The sequence below is a fragment of the Fringilla coelebs genome (genome assembly GCF_963513975.1).
Source record: "Fringilla coelebs genome assembly, chromosome: 5".
In the NCBI taxonomy this organism is placed as follows: domain Eukaryota; kingdom Metazoa; phylum Chordata; class Aves; order Passeriformes; family Fringillidae; genus Fringilla; species Fringilla coelebs.
Window position 1 is genome coordinate 1,476,178 of NC_140033.1, and position 13,038 is coordinate 1,489,215.

General features: G+C 50.0%; 1 protein-coding gene across 1 annotated transcript in view; it reads right to left on the minus strand.

The window, feature by feature from the left end:
* LOC311154209 (uncharacterized protein) overlaps positions 1-13,038 on the minus strand; it is a gene marked incomplete at both ends in the record, with an annotated part of 98,137 nt that overhangs the window by 6,832 nt on the left and 78,267 nt on the right. Inside the window, 10 exons of the mRNA XM_084206484.1 lie at positions 1,161-1,313; positions 1,790-1,798; positions 2,574-2,622; positions 4,242-4,295; positions 5,680-5,757; positions 8,914-9,030; positions 10,162-10,224; positions 10,652-10,714; positions 12,117-12,170; positions 12,417-12,470. Coding sequence (XP_084062610.1) covers positions 1,161-1,313; positions 1,790-1,798; positions 2,574-2,622; positions 4,242-4,295; positions 5,680-5,757; positions 8,914-9,030; positions 10,162-10,224; positions 10,652-10,714; positions 12,117-12,170; positions 12,417-12,470 — 694 coding nt within the window. The remainder of the gene's footprint in view (positions 1-1,160; positions 1,314-1,789; positions 1,799-2,573; positions 2,623-4,241; positions 4,296-5,679; positions 5,758-8,913; positions 9,031-10,161; positions 10,225-10,651; positions 10,715-12,116; positions 12,171-12,416; positions 12,471-13,038) is intronic.

Sequence of the window (13,038 nt, forward strand, 5' to 3'; positions counted from 1 at the left end):
ACTTACATCCCATAATAAACCCCCACACCTGTAAAGTGCAGGACAACACTGCAGCTGATTTTGGGGTGTAAAGGTGACAACACTGGGGGGTCCTGCTCAGGGCAATGGGAATTTTAATTTATTTCAGCTGTGCCATCTGTTGTACCCAGCCCTCCTCCTCTTCCTCCTGGCGACAAAATCTGAGCCTCTTGATCAGCTGATTTACAAGAAATGATCCCAAACCCTCCCTCCTTTTCAATCCTTTTAATTTTAACAAAATCTGAGCCTCTTGATCAGCTGAACTACAAGAAATGATCCCAAACCCTCCCTGCTTTTTAATCCTTTTAATTTTAACAAAATCTGAGCCTCTTGATCAGCTGATTTACAAGAAATGATCCCAAACCCTCCCTCCTTTTCAATCCTTTTAATTTTAACAAAATCTGAGCCTCTTGATCAGCTGAACTACAAGAAATGATCCCAAACCCTCCCTGCTTTTTAATCCTGTCCTGAAGTTTGAATTTTGAACTCCAAGTAGGAGGAATCCTGCCACGAATTACTCCACAATCCCTCAATTTTTTCCCTCTCTCCCACCAATCCAGATGGAATTCCAAGCCCCTGGTGAGGAGATCAGGAGGTCTGTGGGTGGCTCTTGCCCTGCTCCAGGAGCAGATCTGGCTCTCCCAGGGCCCTTCCCTCTTGGAAAACACTAACAGGAACAGCTCCAGTTGTTTTTCCACAAGGAAAATCTCCTGGAAAACGTTTTTCCGTGTTTTTAAGCTGTGGTTTTATCCTTTATTACAACGTTCACGACAGGAATAGTCTGGGATGAGTGTTTGGTCTCAGAGATGCCATTTCTGCCTGCTTGGAAGTTTTACTGGAACTTGCCAAGGATGTGGTGGGAAAAGTGGGACAAAATCCAGCCTGGGAACAGCTGCCTCCTCCCAGCTCCTTGAAAGGAACCCTTTGGAAGGCTGGGATCACCACGGATCCCACAAATATTTAGGTTTTCCTCACCTTCCAGGGGCATGGGCTTGTGTCCCCTACGAGAGCGTGGGAGCCCTCACTGGGAGTCCCATCCCTGCCTCATTCCTGCCCAATTCCAGGGAAGAGGATTTATCATGGAATGCTCCAGAGGATCCATTCCATGGTGGGAAGGATGGGAGGGAGGAGGCTGAACTCACCTGCAAGGAGTGGAGGCGGCTCCATGAACGGCTTCACCGTGGCCTTGCCGTGAGTTGTGCCAAGCTCTTCTTCCCAATTCCCACCGTTCCTGGCGTGTTCCCGAGGCTGGGAATACCCTTGGAGCCTCCTGTGGACTTCAGCCACCTCCAGCCCTGTGGATGGAGGGTCACTGAGGGTGAATCTGGGGCTTTGGGGTGGGCAGATCGGCCCTCCAGGCTCCGGGGACCATCGGATTTGAGGATTCCCTGAGTCCTGGAGATGGTTTGGGATGGTGGAGCAATCCCAGAATTTTGTGGGCAGGGATTGGGATTTCTGTGGGCTCAGCTTTAAAAGCTGGGAGTCAGGAAGGGATTTGATCACGTCCTGGAGGAGAGGGTGAAAACAGGAGACTTCCAGGTGTCCCTCTGATCCCTCAGATTCCTCTCGGGAAGACCCATCCCCCTCAAACCAGGATCCACAAGCTGGTGGTGATCCAACATTTTCTGCACTGAATCCCAGAAAAAAACCCATTTATCCCTAAAAACAACTTTTTACTTGCAGTTTTGGGCTGCTTTGGGGCAAGGAGAAGATCCTTTCCTGCACGAATTCCCAGCCTTACCCTTTTCCATGGACATCCTTCCCAACTCACCTCCACAACCTGCAGACAGAAGAGACAGGGAAGAGTTTGTTTGCTGCTTTTTTTTTTTCCCCCAACATAAATAAGATTTTCCAAGGAAATAATTCTTTTTATGGATTATTTTTCATCCCTTTTCCCACCTTTTCAAGGATCCAAATGCTTCCTAGGAGTGGTGGTGAACCTAAAAATCTTCCATATCCATAGGGAAAGCCCAGGGAATGGGGCAGGAAGGTTCTGCTGGATCTCAAATAAATGGATTTCTTCAGGGCAAAAAAAGCAAGACCCTCCCAAAAATTTCAGTGTTGGGATTCTGGGATAAAACCATTCCCAAATGTGGTGGTTTTTGGTTTTTGTTTTGTTGGCTTTTTTTTGTTTGCGTGTTTGTTTTTTTTTTTTTAATTTTATTTGTTTGTGTGGTGTTTTGGGGATTTTTTTTTTTTTTTTGTGGTGCTGGTGGCAGTTATTCCCTGTGGGAGCAGAGAGTTCTGTGTGCCGAGGAATGGCACAAAAAACTGGGAATTAAAAGGTTCAGTGACCTCCAAGTGACCCAGCACCTTCCCAATCCACGAGGAAATGGGGGAAAGATCCACTGACAAAACCAAATGGGAAGAGAGGGTGGGGTTAAGAGATAAAAATGGAGAGTTTCAGGAGGTCAGGAATCTGCAGGGCCTGGAATTCCACACTCCTGGAGCGGGGCCCCAGCTCCACCTGCTGCTGACGGTGACGTTTGGAGGCGTGCTGGCACGGAAATGGCTCCAATTTAGCTGCTGGCAGGGTCACCACGGGGCCAACTCACCACAAATCCCTCTCATTTCGCTCCTCAGCACTTCCTTCACCTCTTCCTCCTGTGCCAGAGTGGGAAAATGGAATTTAGGGATTAGTTCCAGCCCCGGCACCATCTCCCTGCTTGTGCCACCGAGGTGGAACGAGAGCTGAGGTTTGGTGTCACAAGGAGCTTGGCTTCAAGGTTTGCACCTCATTCCCTCTGGAAATTCCTGGTGTTCCTGCAGCTCCTCTGGCCACCAGGAATGGGATCCCAACCCAAGTCACACCTCAAACCTGGGCTGGCTTTCCAAGGAGTGTCCCCACCCTGCTGGTGTTGTCCCACCGAGGTGGAGCCGCTTCGTTTGGGGTGTGAGGGGAGATTTGGTGTGATGGGGAGCTCCACCCAAGATTTGTGGCTCATTCCCTTTGGAAATTCCTGGTTTTCCTGAAACCAGTTCCTCTGGCCATGAGGAATGGGACCCCAACCCATGTCGCCCCTCAGGCCTGGGCTGGCTTTCCAAGGAGTGGGTGATTTTTAAGGTCCCTTCCATCCCAAACATTCCATGTCCCATGGAAGGGATCGATGAAACCATCGAGTCCAGCTCTCTGTTGGAATCCCTGCCTTGGAATTGGGTGGTTTTTAAGGCCTCTTCCATCCCAAACCCTTCCACATCCCAAACTGGAAGGGTCTGTAAAAACCCTTGCCCCCCATCAACCCACGTCACCCCTCGAGCCTGGGCTGAGGGTCCCCCCCCTCCTGGCATTGTCCCCAAAGCCACCATCTCTCAAACTCCCCTGAGCTCTGAAAAGCCTTGGAGCCACCTGCATCCAAGTTATCCTCCAGGATTGCCCCTTGGGAATGTGGAACCACATCTGATGGTTTGGAGCTGCACCTCCTCCTGCCTTCCCTGCCTCTGTCCCAGCCAACGCTGGAATGAGACCTCCAATCTCCTGGATTTGGAGCCCATCCTTCATCCCTGGGATGGCTAACAGCCACTGATCCCATTGGGAATCATCCCTGTGGGATGGTCGATGTCCTGCTGGACTTCCTGGGGCCATCACCTCTCATCCTTCTTGGGATTCCAGATTTTGGGGCATTTTTCCCATGCAGGGAGCTGGAATTCTCAGCAGTCTGAATTTAGGGGATCCTTTCCCACAGCCCCCTTGCTAAAATTAATCCTGCTAGGAAAATGATTCCACACCCTGGGAAAATGGAAATATTGTCTCATGTCAGTCAAGCGGCACAAAATCCGGGATGAAGGGATGCGGAGGGAGCTGCAACAGGAATTTTGTCCTGATCCAAGTGGCTCAACCCCTCCTTCTTCCTCAGGATTTGGAAGCCCAGGGCAGCAGCTTTTCCCTAAAGGCTTTGAAAACGGGGCACATTTCCCTCTGCTGCTTTTCCTTTGGCTGGGATCAGCCCCGGAGCGCCGATCCTGTCGGACAATCAGGAGCTGGGAATCACGGCAAAGATGGGGGAGGGAAAATCTGCCTGGTGCTTTAGGCTTGGCTTTGTAGAGCCCAGCTCTGCCCCTGCCCTGCTGTCCCTGGCCAGCACCACAGCCTCATTTCCCAGGCGTTCTCAGCGCAAATCCGTTTCTCAGCGTTTCCCTCCTCCCCTCGGCCTCTTAGGGCTGTTGGGCCGATTTTCTCCATTTTCCCCCCGAAATGGGAAAGGATCTGGGGAGGAAGCACTCACGGAAAGGCCCGGCTCTCCCTTGGCTCCTTTCTGCCCGGCGGGACCGTTTTCCCCCTGTCAAAAACACTGGGATCATTATCACATCTCCGTGAAATGCTCGGGGGATAAGTGCTCCTCGGGGATGACAGCTCAGCAGGGAGATGGGCAAAAAGCCTCACGTGTTTTCCCATAAATTTCAGGGATATCTGTCAGGCTCAGCGGGCTGACAGGCATGGCCTCGTCCGTGTGTCCATCAGATCCCAGTTTTTTTGGGAGCTCTGCCCCATCACAACGACATTCATTAAAAACGGGAGCTGAGAGCCAGCGGCTCCTGATCCTGGGATAATTAACAACTTGGTGTCCTGATCACTCGCAATTATCTCTCCATGGAGAGGTCAGATCTTCCCCTGAAGAGACGGGAAAGGAGGGGAGGAAAGGGGATGGAAAATCTCCGGAGTGGGAGATGAAATCCGTGGATCAAGTCAGGAAGAGGTGGATGCATGGAGAGGGTCTGGCCTGCACAGAATCTTTGGGAATCAGCCCAAGCAGAAGATTCGAAACTGGAGCTGCAATTCCAGTGCTGGAAAAATGGAAAAACCGGGAGATGTTGAGCTTTGTCAACCAGGGATAAAAACACCCCGACAAATTTTCCGCTCAGAACTGCTGGAAACTGGATTTGTGGATTAAGGGCGCTTCAAAATATTAAAGGACAAGGAGCACAAGAAGGATGATCCCAATTAAAGCCGGCAGGATCATTTTTCTCAATCCACGCTCACTTCCAGTGCCAGGGAAAATCACATTATCCACCAGCAGCACACGGAGTTAAAGCAGGGCCACTCCTGACCCTGAAATCCCTCGGGACTTTGGGGTTTGCAGGGTGCAGGGACCGACCCCAACCTGGTTGGGATTGGGATCCAAAGCTCTTGTTGGAATTCTCTGCTGAGCATTAATTGCGCATTAATCACCCCGCGCTGATTATCGGTTCATCCCTGCTCTGCCTCGGGGATGTGCTGATCCAAAGTTTGATGTTTTCCCAAAGGAATCTTCCCCCCAGCTGGAGACACCTCCAGGCAGGAATTTGGGCAGCACTGCCCTTGTCCAGTGCCTGGAATTTGGGATTCCCATGGCTCTGCTCTTGTTGGAAGATCTGGAGAGCTGAAACCTGGAAGCTCCACAAATCCAGTTTCCAGCAGTTCTGAGCGGAAAATTTGTCAGGGTGTTTTCATCCCTGGTTGACAAAGCTCAACATCTCCTGGGTTTTCCATCTTTCCAGCCCTGGAATTGCAGCTCCAGTTTCGAATCTTCTGCTTGGGCTGATTCCCAAAGATTCTGTGCAGGCCAGACCCTCTCCATGCATCCACCTCTTCCTGACTTGATCCCTGGATTTCATCTCCCACTCTGGTTCATCCAAACCCCATGTGGAATTTTGGGAAGCCCAGGGGATCATTCCCACACTGACCACTTCTCCTTTGGGCCCCTCCACGCCCGGGGGTCCCTGGAGGCAGAGCTGGGATCTCCCTCTTCTCCCTGGCGGGCCCTGGGGAGGAAAAGGAGAGTTCTGTCAGCACTTCCAGAGATATCCCAAGTTTCTCTGGGATTTTCCCCCCAAAACCCAACCTGGGATGGGAATCTGCTCTGGAATTTTTTCCCCCCCTCTCTCCCAACCCCACAAGCCATTCCTGGAGCTTCTCCTTTAATTCCAGGAGAAGCCAAGGAGCGGTGTGGGTGGAAAGAGTGGCACCTCACAGCCTCTCTTTAATCAGTGTCCAAAAAAAAAGCCATTTATTATCCCAGACAGGCTTTTCTGGGCTCGCTAATAACATCAAAAATTCCAGCCTTTTTAAATATCCATGAGGGAATCTTGTACTTTTGGCTCCCTCCTCCCTCCTGTGATTCCTTTGATTTATTTTTCATGGCAAGGCACAGCCTGGGGAGCAAGAGAAGGAAGAATAATTTTGTTTCCGTGGGCTGGAGCGGGATTTAATCCATATTTTATTGTTCTGGAAGGACCTTTTTCCACCTTCTTCCTATAACCACCCTTCAAAATTCCTTTTAAAGATCCCCATCATACTTCCAGCATCCTTATTCAGTGACCTCAAGCTCTTATTTTTGAGGAAGATGCCAATTTCCAGAGGTATTTTCCAGGTAAAATTCAGCTTCCATAAGGCAAATTAGCAGGGAGAAAATCCAAGTGTCTTTGGGGGAAAAAAATATAAAAAATTAGGAGTTGTTTTAAAGCTGACTTTGTGATAAAGGAGTTGATTAAGGAGTTGATAAAGGAGTTGATTAAGGAGATCTTGTGCAACAAAAAAAAAAAATTTGGGAATTTCTGGATGTGGGTTGAGTTTATCCTTTCTGCCCTGCATCCCTCTTCTTGCCTTAAATCCCTTTTTTTGGGGGGGAATTCCATGGGATCACACATTTTTTGTCTTCCTGAAAAGCAGCCTCATGTTCTGATCAACATCTCCTGTTCCAGATATCAGTATTGTAGTTTTTAATAACTTAATTAATTAAAACATTATATTTCACGTGGGGTTTGCCAAAACCCCACCAATATTTGATCTTGCTGGAGCTGATGTGGTGTAGGAGTAGGAGTTGTTAATGGATATCAGCTTGGGAAAAAAGTAGGAAAATTCTGCTGGAGTGAGGTGGAATAGAGACTTTTTAGTGGCCCATCCATGTCAGAATTCCTGCCAAGATCTGTAGGATAAGATGACCTTGGAGATCCAGGAGGGTGGATCTGATGAGATCCAGACTCACTCAGATTTTCCCAGAAAACTGGGGATTGTCCCAGATTCCATCCTCCAAAATCCAAATCATTGCTCTCATTGTCAGGAATCAAGCGGATAAAATTTGGTTTTCCAGGTTATTTTCTTCCAGCTTTTCTTCGATTCTTGGATCTTCCAGGTAATTCTTGTGTCCTTTAATCCAAGCCTGAAACTCCCCCTGCAAAACCACAGAGGGAATTTTCCTTTCCAGCCTTTTTTTCACTTTGGAAAGTCATTTATTTCTCAGAGCTGTCTGAAGAAAACTTCCAGGGCAGGGTGATCCTGCTCATCGATGGAATTAACATCTCATTTCCCAGGATTTTTTTTCCCTACGTCTCTAAAGGTGCCTGGCGTGGCTGGAATGCAGAAATGTTCATTAAAATGGGGAGCTGAGAGGCAGCAGCTCCTTCCCAACCCGGCACCCTGATCCCGGGATAATGAACCTCTTGGTGCCCTGATCCCCCGGAATTATCTCTGCATGGAGAGGTCAGACCTGCCCCTGGAGAGAGGGAAAGGAGGAAAAGGAGCTGGGAGAGGGAATCCAGGGAGTGGATCCCTGTGGGGTTTGGGATCTGTGGGATTCCTGGGGGGTTTGGGATCTGTGGGATTCCTGTGGGGTTTGGGATCTGTGGGATTCAGGATCTGTGTGAATCCTGCGGGATTGAGGACCTGTGGAATTCAGGATCTGTGAATTCTGTGGGATTCAGGACCTCCTGGGATTCCTGTGGGATTCAGAACCTGTGGGGTTTGGGATCTGTGGGATTCGGGATCTGTGTGAATCCTGCGGGATTGAGGACCTGTGGAATGCAGGATGTGTGGGATTCAGGATCTGTGAATTCTGTGGGATTCAGGACCTCCTGGGATTCCTGTGGGATTCAGAACCTGTGGGATTTGGGATCTGTGGGATTCCTGGGGGGTTTGGGATCTGTGGGATTCAGGATCTGTGGGATTCAGGACCTGTGGAATGCAGGATCCGTGAATCCTGTGGGATTCAGGACCTGCTGGGATTCCTGTGGGATTCAGAACCTGTGGGGTTTGGGACCTGTGGGATTCAAAACCTGTGGGATTCGGGACCTGTGGGATTCAAAACCTGTGGGATTCAGGATCTGTGGGATTCAAAACCTGTGGGATTCAGGATCTGTGGGATTCAAAACCTGTGGGATTCAGGATCTGTGGGATTCAAGACCTGTGGGAATCAGGACCTCCTGGGATTCAGGGCCTCCTGGGATTCCCGTGGGATTGAGGACCTTTGGGTTTCCTGTGGGATTCAGGATCTGTGGGATTCCTGTGGGATTCAGAACCTGTGGGGTTCAGGACTGTGGTGTTGAGGACCTGTGGAATTCAGGATCAGTGAATCCTGTGGGATTCAGGGCCTGCTGGGATTCCCGTGGGATTGAGAACCTTTGGGTTTCCTGTTGGATTCAGGATCTGTGGGATTCCTGTGGGATTGAGAACCTTCTAGGATTCCTGTGGGACTCAGGACCTGCGGAATTCAGGATCTGTGGGGTTCAGGATCTGTGGGGTTCCTTGGGATTCAGGATCTGTGGGACTGAGGATCTGTGGGATTCCTGTGGGATTCAGGACCTGTGGGGTTTGGGACCTGTGGGATTCAGGGCCTGCTGGGATTCCCATGGGATTGAGGACCTGTGGGTTTCCTATTGATTCAGGATCTGTGGGATTCCTGTGGGATTCAGGACCTGCTGGGATTCCCATGGGATTCAGGATCTGTGGAATTCCTGTGAGATTTGGGACCTGTGGGATTCCTGTTGGATTCAGGATCTGTGGGATTCGGGACCTGTGGGATTCAGAACCTGCTGGGATTCCTGTGGGATTCGGGACCTGTTGGATTCCTGTGAGATTCCTGTGGGATTCCGGACCTGTGGGATTCCCGTGGGATTCCCGTGGGATTCGGGACCTGAGCTCACCTGTGGGCCTGGCTCTCCCTGTGGCCCTCGAGGTCCAGCTGCTCCGGCCCCTCCAGGCTTCCCAGGCCATCCCGCTTGTCCCTTGAATCCTCCCAGTCCTGGGACTCCCTTGGCTCCCTGGGAATCACAGGGCTTTTAGGGATGGGGCAGCCAAACCCCATCCAAACCCTTCCATGGCACTGGGAATTTGGGATCAGCTCCCACATTCCTTGCTGTGGGAACTTTGCTCTCCACCTTTCCTTGTCCAGAAGGTGCTTGGTGACTTGATTTCCCATCCAACTATTCCCTGGAATCCCCAAATTCCCAGAGCCCCTTCATTTGTAACCCCGGGAAAAACGAGGAAAGAGGAAGATCCCAAACCCATAAATTTCATCTTCGCCACTGAGCCTTCTCCTGGAGCTTCTGGAACAGAAAAGATTTCCATGAAACCCAGCAGGAGGAAAAATCCAACACCCAGCAGAGGTGGGAAAGGAATCTGTGGGAGAGGAGAGGGCCAGGAGAGGAAGGGAATGAGAATTCCCTGGGAATGGTCCCCGAGTCACCAACCAGAGACTTCGGGAGGTGTTCGACCATCGGGGATGGGGAAGAGATTTGTTATCAATAAAATCCTTTAAGATCCCAAATCCATTGGAGACTGGAATGCAGGAAGGGCCTGAAGGGCTGGAAAATGCCAAGAGGTTTGATGGGGCTGCTGAGATTTTGTTTGGGTTTTTTTTCCCTTAAAAATTTACTGTTTTAGCAGAAATCCCAGTTTTTCCCCCCATATGGCAGAGTACAAATTTAGGTGTGTTTTTTTTTAAGGAATAGAGCAGGAAATTAAGGAAGCCTGAGAAGGAAGATTGGTGGGGAGTGGTCCAGGTGGGAATTCCTCAAGGAGATGAGAACAGAACTCGGGATCAGCTTGGAGACCTCTCCCATTTCCCATGCCAAGCGACCACAGCTGGATCCACTTTGATCCCAGGGATTTATCCTGGGAATGGTGGTGGAATTCCTCTGCCAGGGACTCCCAGCCCCTCTGGATGGCTTCTCCTCACACTGGGATTTTATCCACGCATGGAGGAGAATTTAAGGAGAGCTCTCTCTCTCTCCTGCCCTTTTCCAACTGCATTCCCAACCCTAACGTTCCAGCCAGTCGACATTTCCCCTCTGGAAAGGGCTCCAGTGATGTGGAAAATGTTAAATTCTGTTAACTGCACCTGATGGATGTGGGATTTGTTCCTTGGGAATGGCAGCGTGCTCAGCACCAACCTTTTCTCCTTTCTCCCCAGGAATTCCCGAGGCGCCGTCGCTGCCTGAGGCTCCTGGCTCGCCCTGGAAAGAGCCAAGGTAAAATCATGGATAACATGGGCTTGGAAAGGCTGGGAATTTGGGAATTAACTGGTTTTTCCTTGGATTAGGGTTATTTACTGAGTGTCACCTCAGTCTGGGCACCAGTGGTATTCCAGGAGAGGGAAAATTCCCATTAAAATGGAAAAAAGCCTGTGGGGCATCGGGATTGGGATGGATGAACTCAGCTGAGGAGGTGAGTAAAGATCCCAATCCCAATATCCAGGAATCCTCACCCAATCCATGCTGATTTATGGGAGCAGACCCAGGAAAACCCAGTTTCTGCCCTGTGGAAGAAATGGGCATTTTCCAGAGGTGGATTTGGGAAAACTTCTGGGAAAACTCTTGTGGGATGACCTTTAATGTCCCTTCCGAAAGCATTCCATGATTCTGTGGCGGTTCAGATCCTCACCTTTGGTCCATGCTGTCCATCAGATCCCGGAATTCCCTCTTTTCCAGGACTGCCAACCTCTCCCTGTGGATGCAAAAGCAGTGGAGGGGTTGTGAGGACAAAGAACCCCCAAAACATCAGGAAAACTCTGGAAAAGGAAGGGAAGGGATAACCCAGGGGTGACACTCCAAGATGGAGTCTCACCTCAGCCTAGAAATTTCAGATCACTAAAATTTAACTGATAATTAACCAAGATAATTGGGAATCCTTGAAACTGGAGATTATCCCAACTCCAAGCTCGCCTGGAGGGAAGTAGGTGGGGAATTCCCCAGATAAAAATTCAGTTACCAGATGGAGCGGGGCTGATGAATCCAAATGTTAGTAACCACAATAATAAAAATAATATTAATTTAAAAATTGATTATAAGCACAATAATAACAACAACGTTGCCTCTGTCACCAACAGCTCCCATTTCTCCTATCCAGCTTCCCAACCCCTCCATAAAAAGCCCATCAAGGCTCATTAGATGTTGTTTACTGATAAGGAACTCATGGTGATGATAAGAGCCCGGCACCAATTTAGACCTGAGCCCAGGCCGTTGCTAAGCCACGGATCAGGAGGGATTTGGGCTGGGTTTAGTTTCGTTTTTAACCCTAGATTATCCCAAAGTTCCCTGCAAGCCTTAAAACCTCCTGATCTGTGATTCCCTGCTCATCCTAGGCCTTCCAAGAGGGGTTTTCCCACAGAAATGGGGAGGATTCCTCAGGATTCCTGGATCAGGAGGGATTTGGGCTGGGTTTAGTTTTGCATTTAGCCCTAGATTACCCCAAAGTTCCCTGCAAACCTTAAAACCTCCTGATCCGTGATTCCTTGCTCATCCTAGGCCTTCCAAGAGGGATTTTCCCCCAGAAATGGGGTGGATTCCTCAGGATTCCTGGATCAGGAGGGATTTGGGCTGGGTTTATTTTAAACTCTAGATTATCCCAAAATTCCCTACAAGCCTTAAAGCTTCCCGATCCATGATTCCTTGCTCATCCTAGGCCTTCCAGGAGGGATTTTCCTCTAGAAACAGGGTGGATTCCTTAGGATTCCTGGATCAGGAGGGATTTGGGCTGGGTTTAGTTTCGTTTTTAGCCCTAGATTATCCCAAAGTTCCCTGCAAGCCTTAAAACCTCCTGATCTATGATTCCCTGCTCTTCACAGGCCTTCCAGGAGGGGTTTTCCCCCAGAAATGGGGAGGATTCCTCAGGATTCCTGGATCAGGAGGGATTTGGGCTGGGTTTAGTTTTGCATTTAGACCTAGATTACCCCAAAGTTCCCTGCAATTTTAAAACCTCCCGATCCATGATTCCCTGCTCTTCACAGGAGGGGTTTTCCCCCAGAAATGGGGAGGATTCCTCAGGGTTCCATGCATGAAGCTCTCCTGGGAATGGGTGGGCAGGAGTTTTGGGAATGGGGCAGGGAGGAAAGCTGGGCTTGGCTCACCTTGGCACCTTTGGCTCCGGGAGCGCCGGTCCGGCCTGGAAGCCCCCGCAAACCCTGGGAATTGAGGAGAGATCCCACGGAATGAGGACGGGAATTCTGGGGCTGCTGGAAGCTCCTTCCCCACCCCTGCTCATCCCAACCTTTATTTCCCAGGGTTGTGGAGTGGTTGAGGTTGGAAGGAGCTCCTGGAGAACGTTTCCCCAGCTCCCAATCCATCCAAAGCTGTTCCACCACGCTCCCAGGGATTTTGGGGATCCTCTCCAGGGATGGGAATTTCCCAGGATCTCATCCATGTCCTACCTTTGTCCCTTTCTGCCCGGTGTCACCAGGGGTCCCAGGGTCACCTTTCCCTCCCTGCATGGGAAAAAAGGACAAAGGAGATGAATTTTCAGGAATAAGGGGCCAAAATCCCAACTGTGTTCCAGAAGTTTTTTTGGGAGCCTCCCTGTCATGAAGGAGCTGATCCCAGGAAATCCATGAGGGATTTAGTGAAGGATTCCTCGGTTTCCATCAGGCAGAGAGGGACTTGGGATGTGAAGGGAATCGAAATTTGGGCTTTGGGAAGAAACAGAGGAAAACTCAGGCTGGGAAATATGGGATAAGTAGGAAATTTTGGGATATGGATGTGCTGGGAACTGGAGGAGGACAGCTCCTAAAAACCAGGCCAGGTTGGGCATTGGAGACTTTTCCAGGATTTGGGAAAGACCCTGAGGAAAGCCCTGAGGCCTTTAGGGGGTGGAAAGGGAAAGGAATGTGGGATCCGGGAAGGCACAAAGGGAATGTGGGATTTGGGAAGGAGCAGACAGGAATGTGGGAACTGGGAAGGAGCAGACAGGAATGTGGGATCCAGGAAAGCACAAAAGGAATGTGGGATCCAGAAAAGTACAGACAGGAATGTGGGATTTGGGAAGGAGCAGACAGG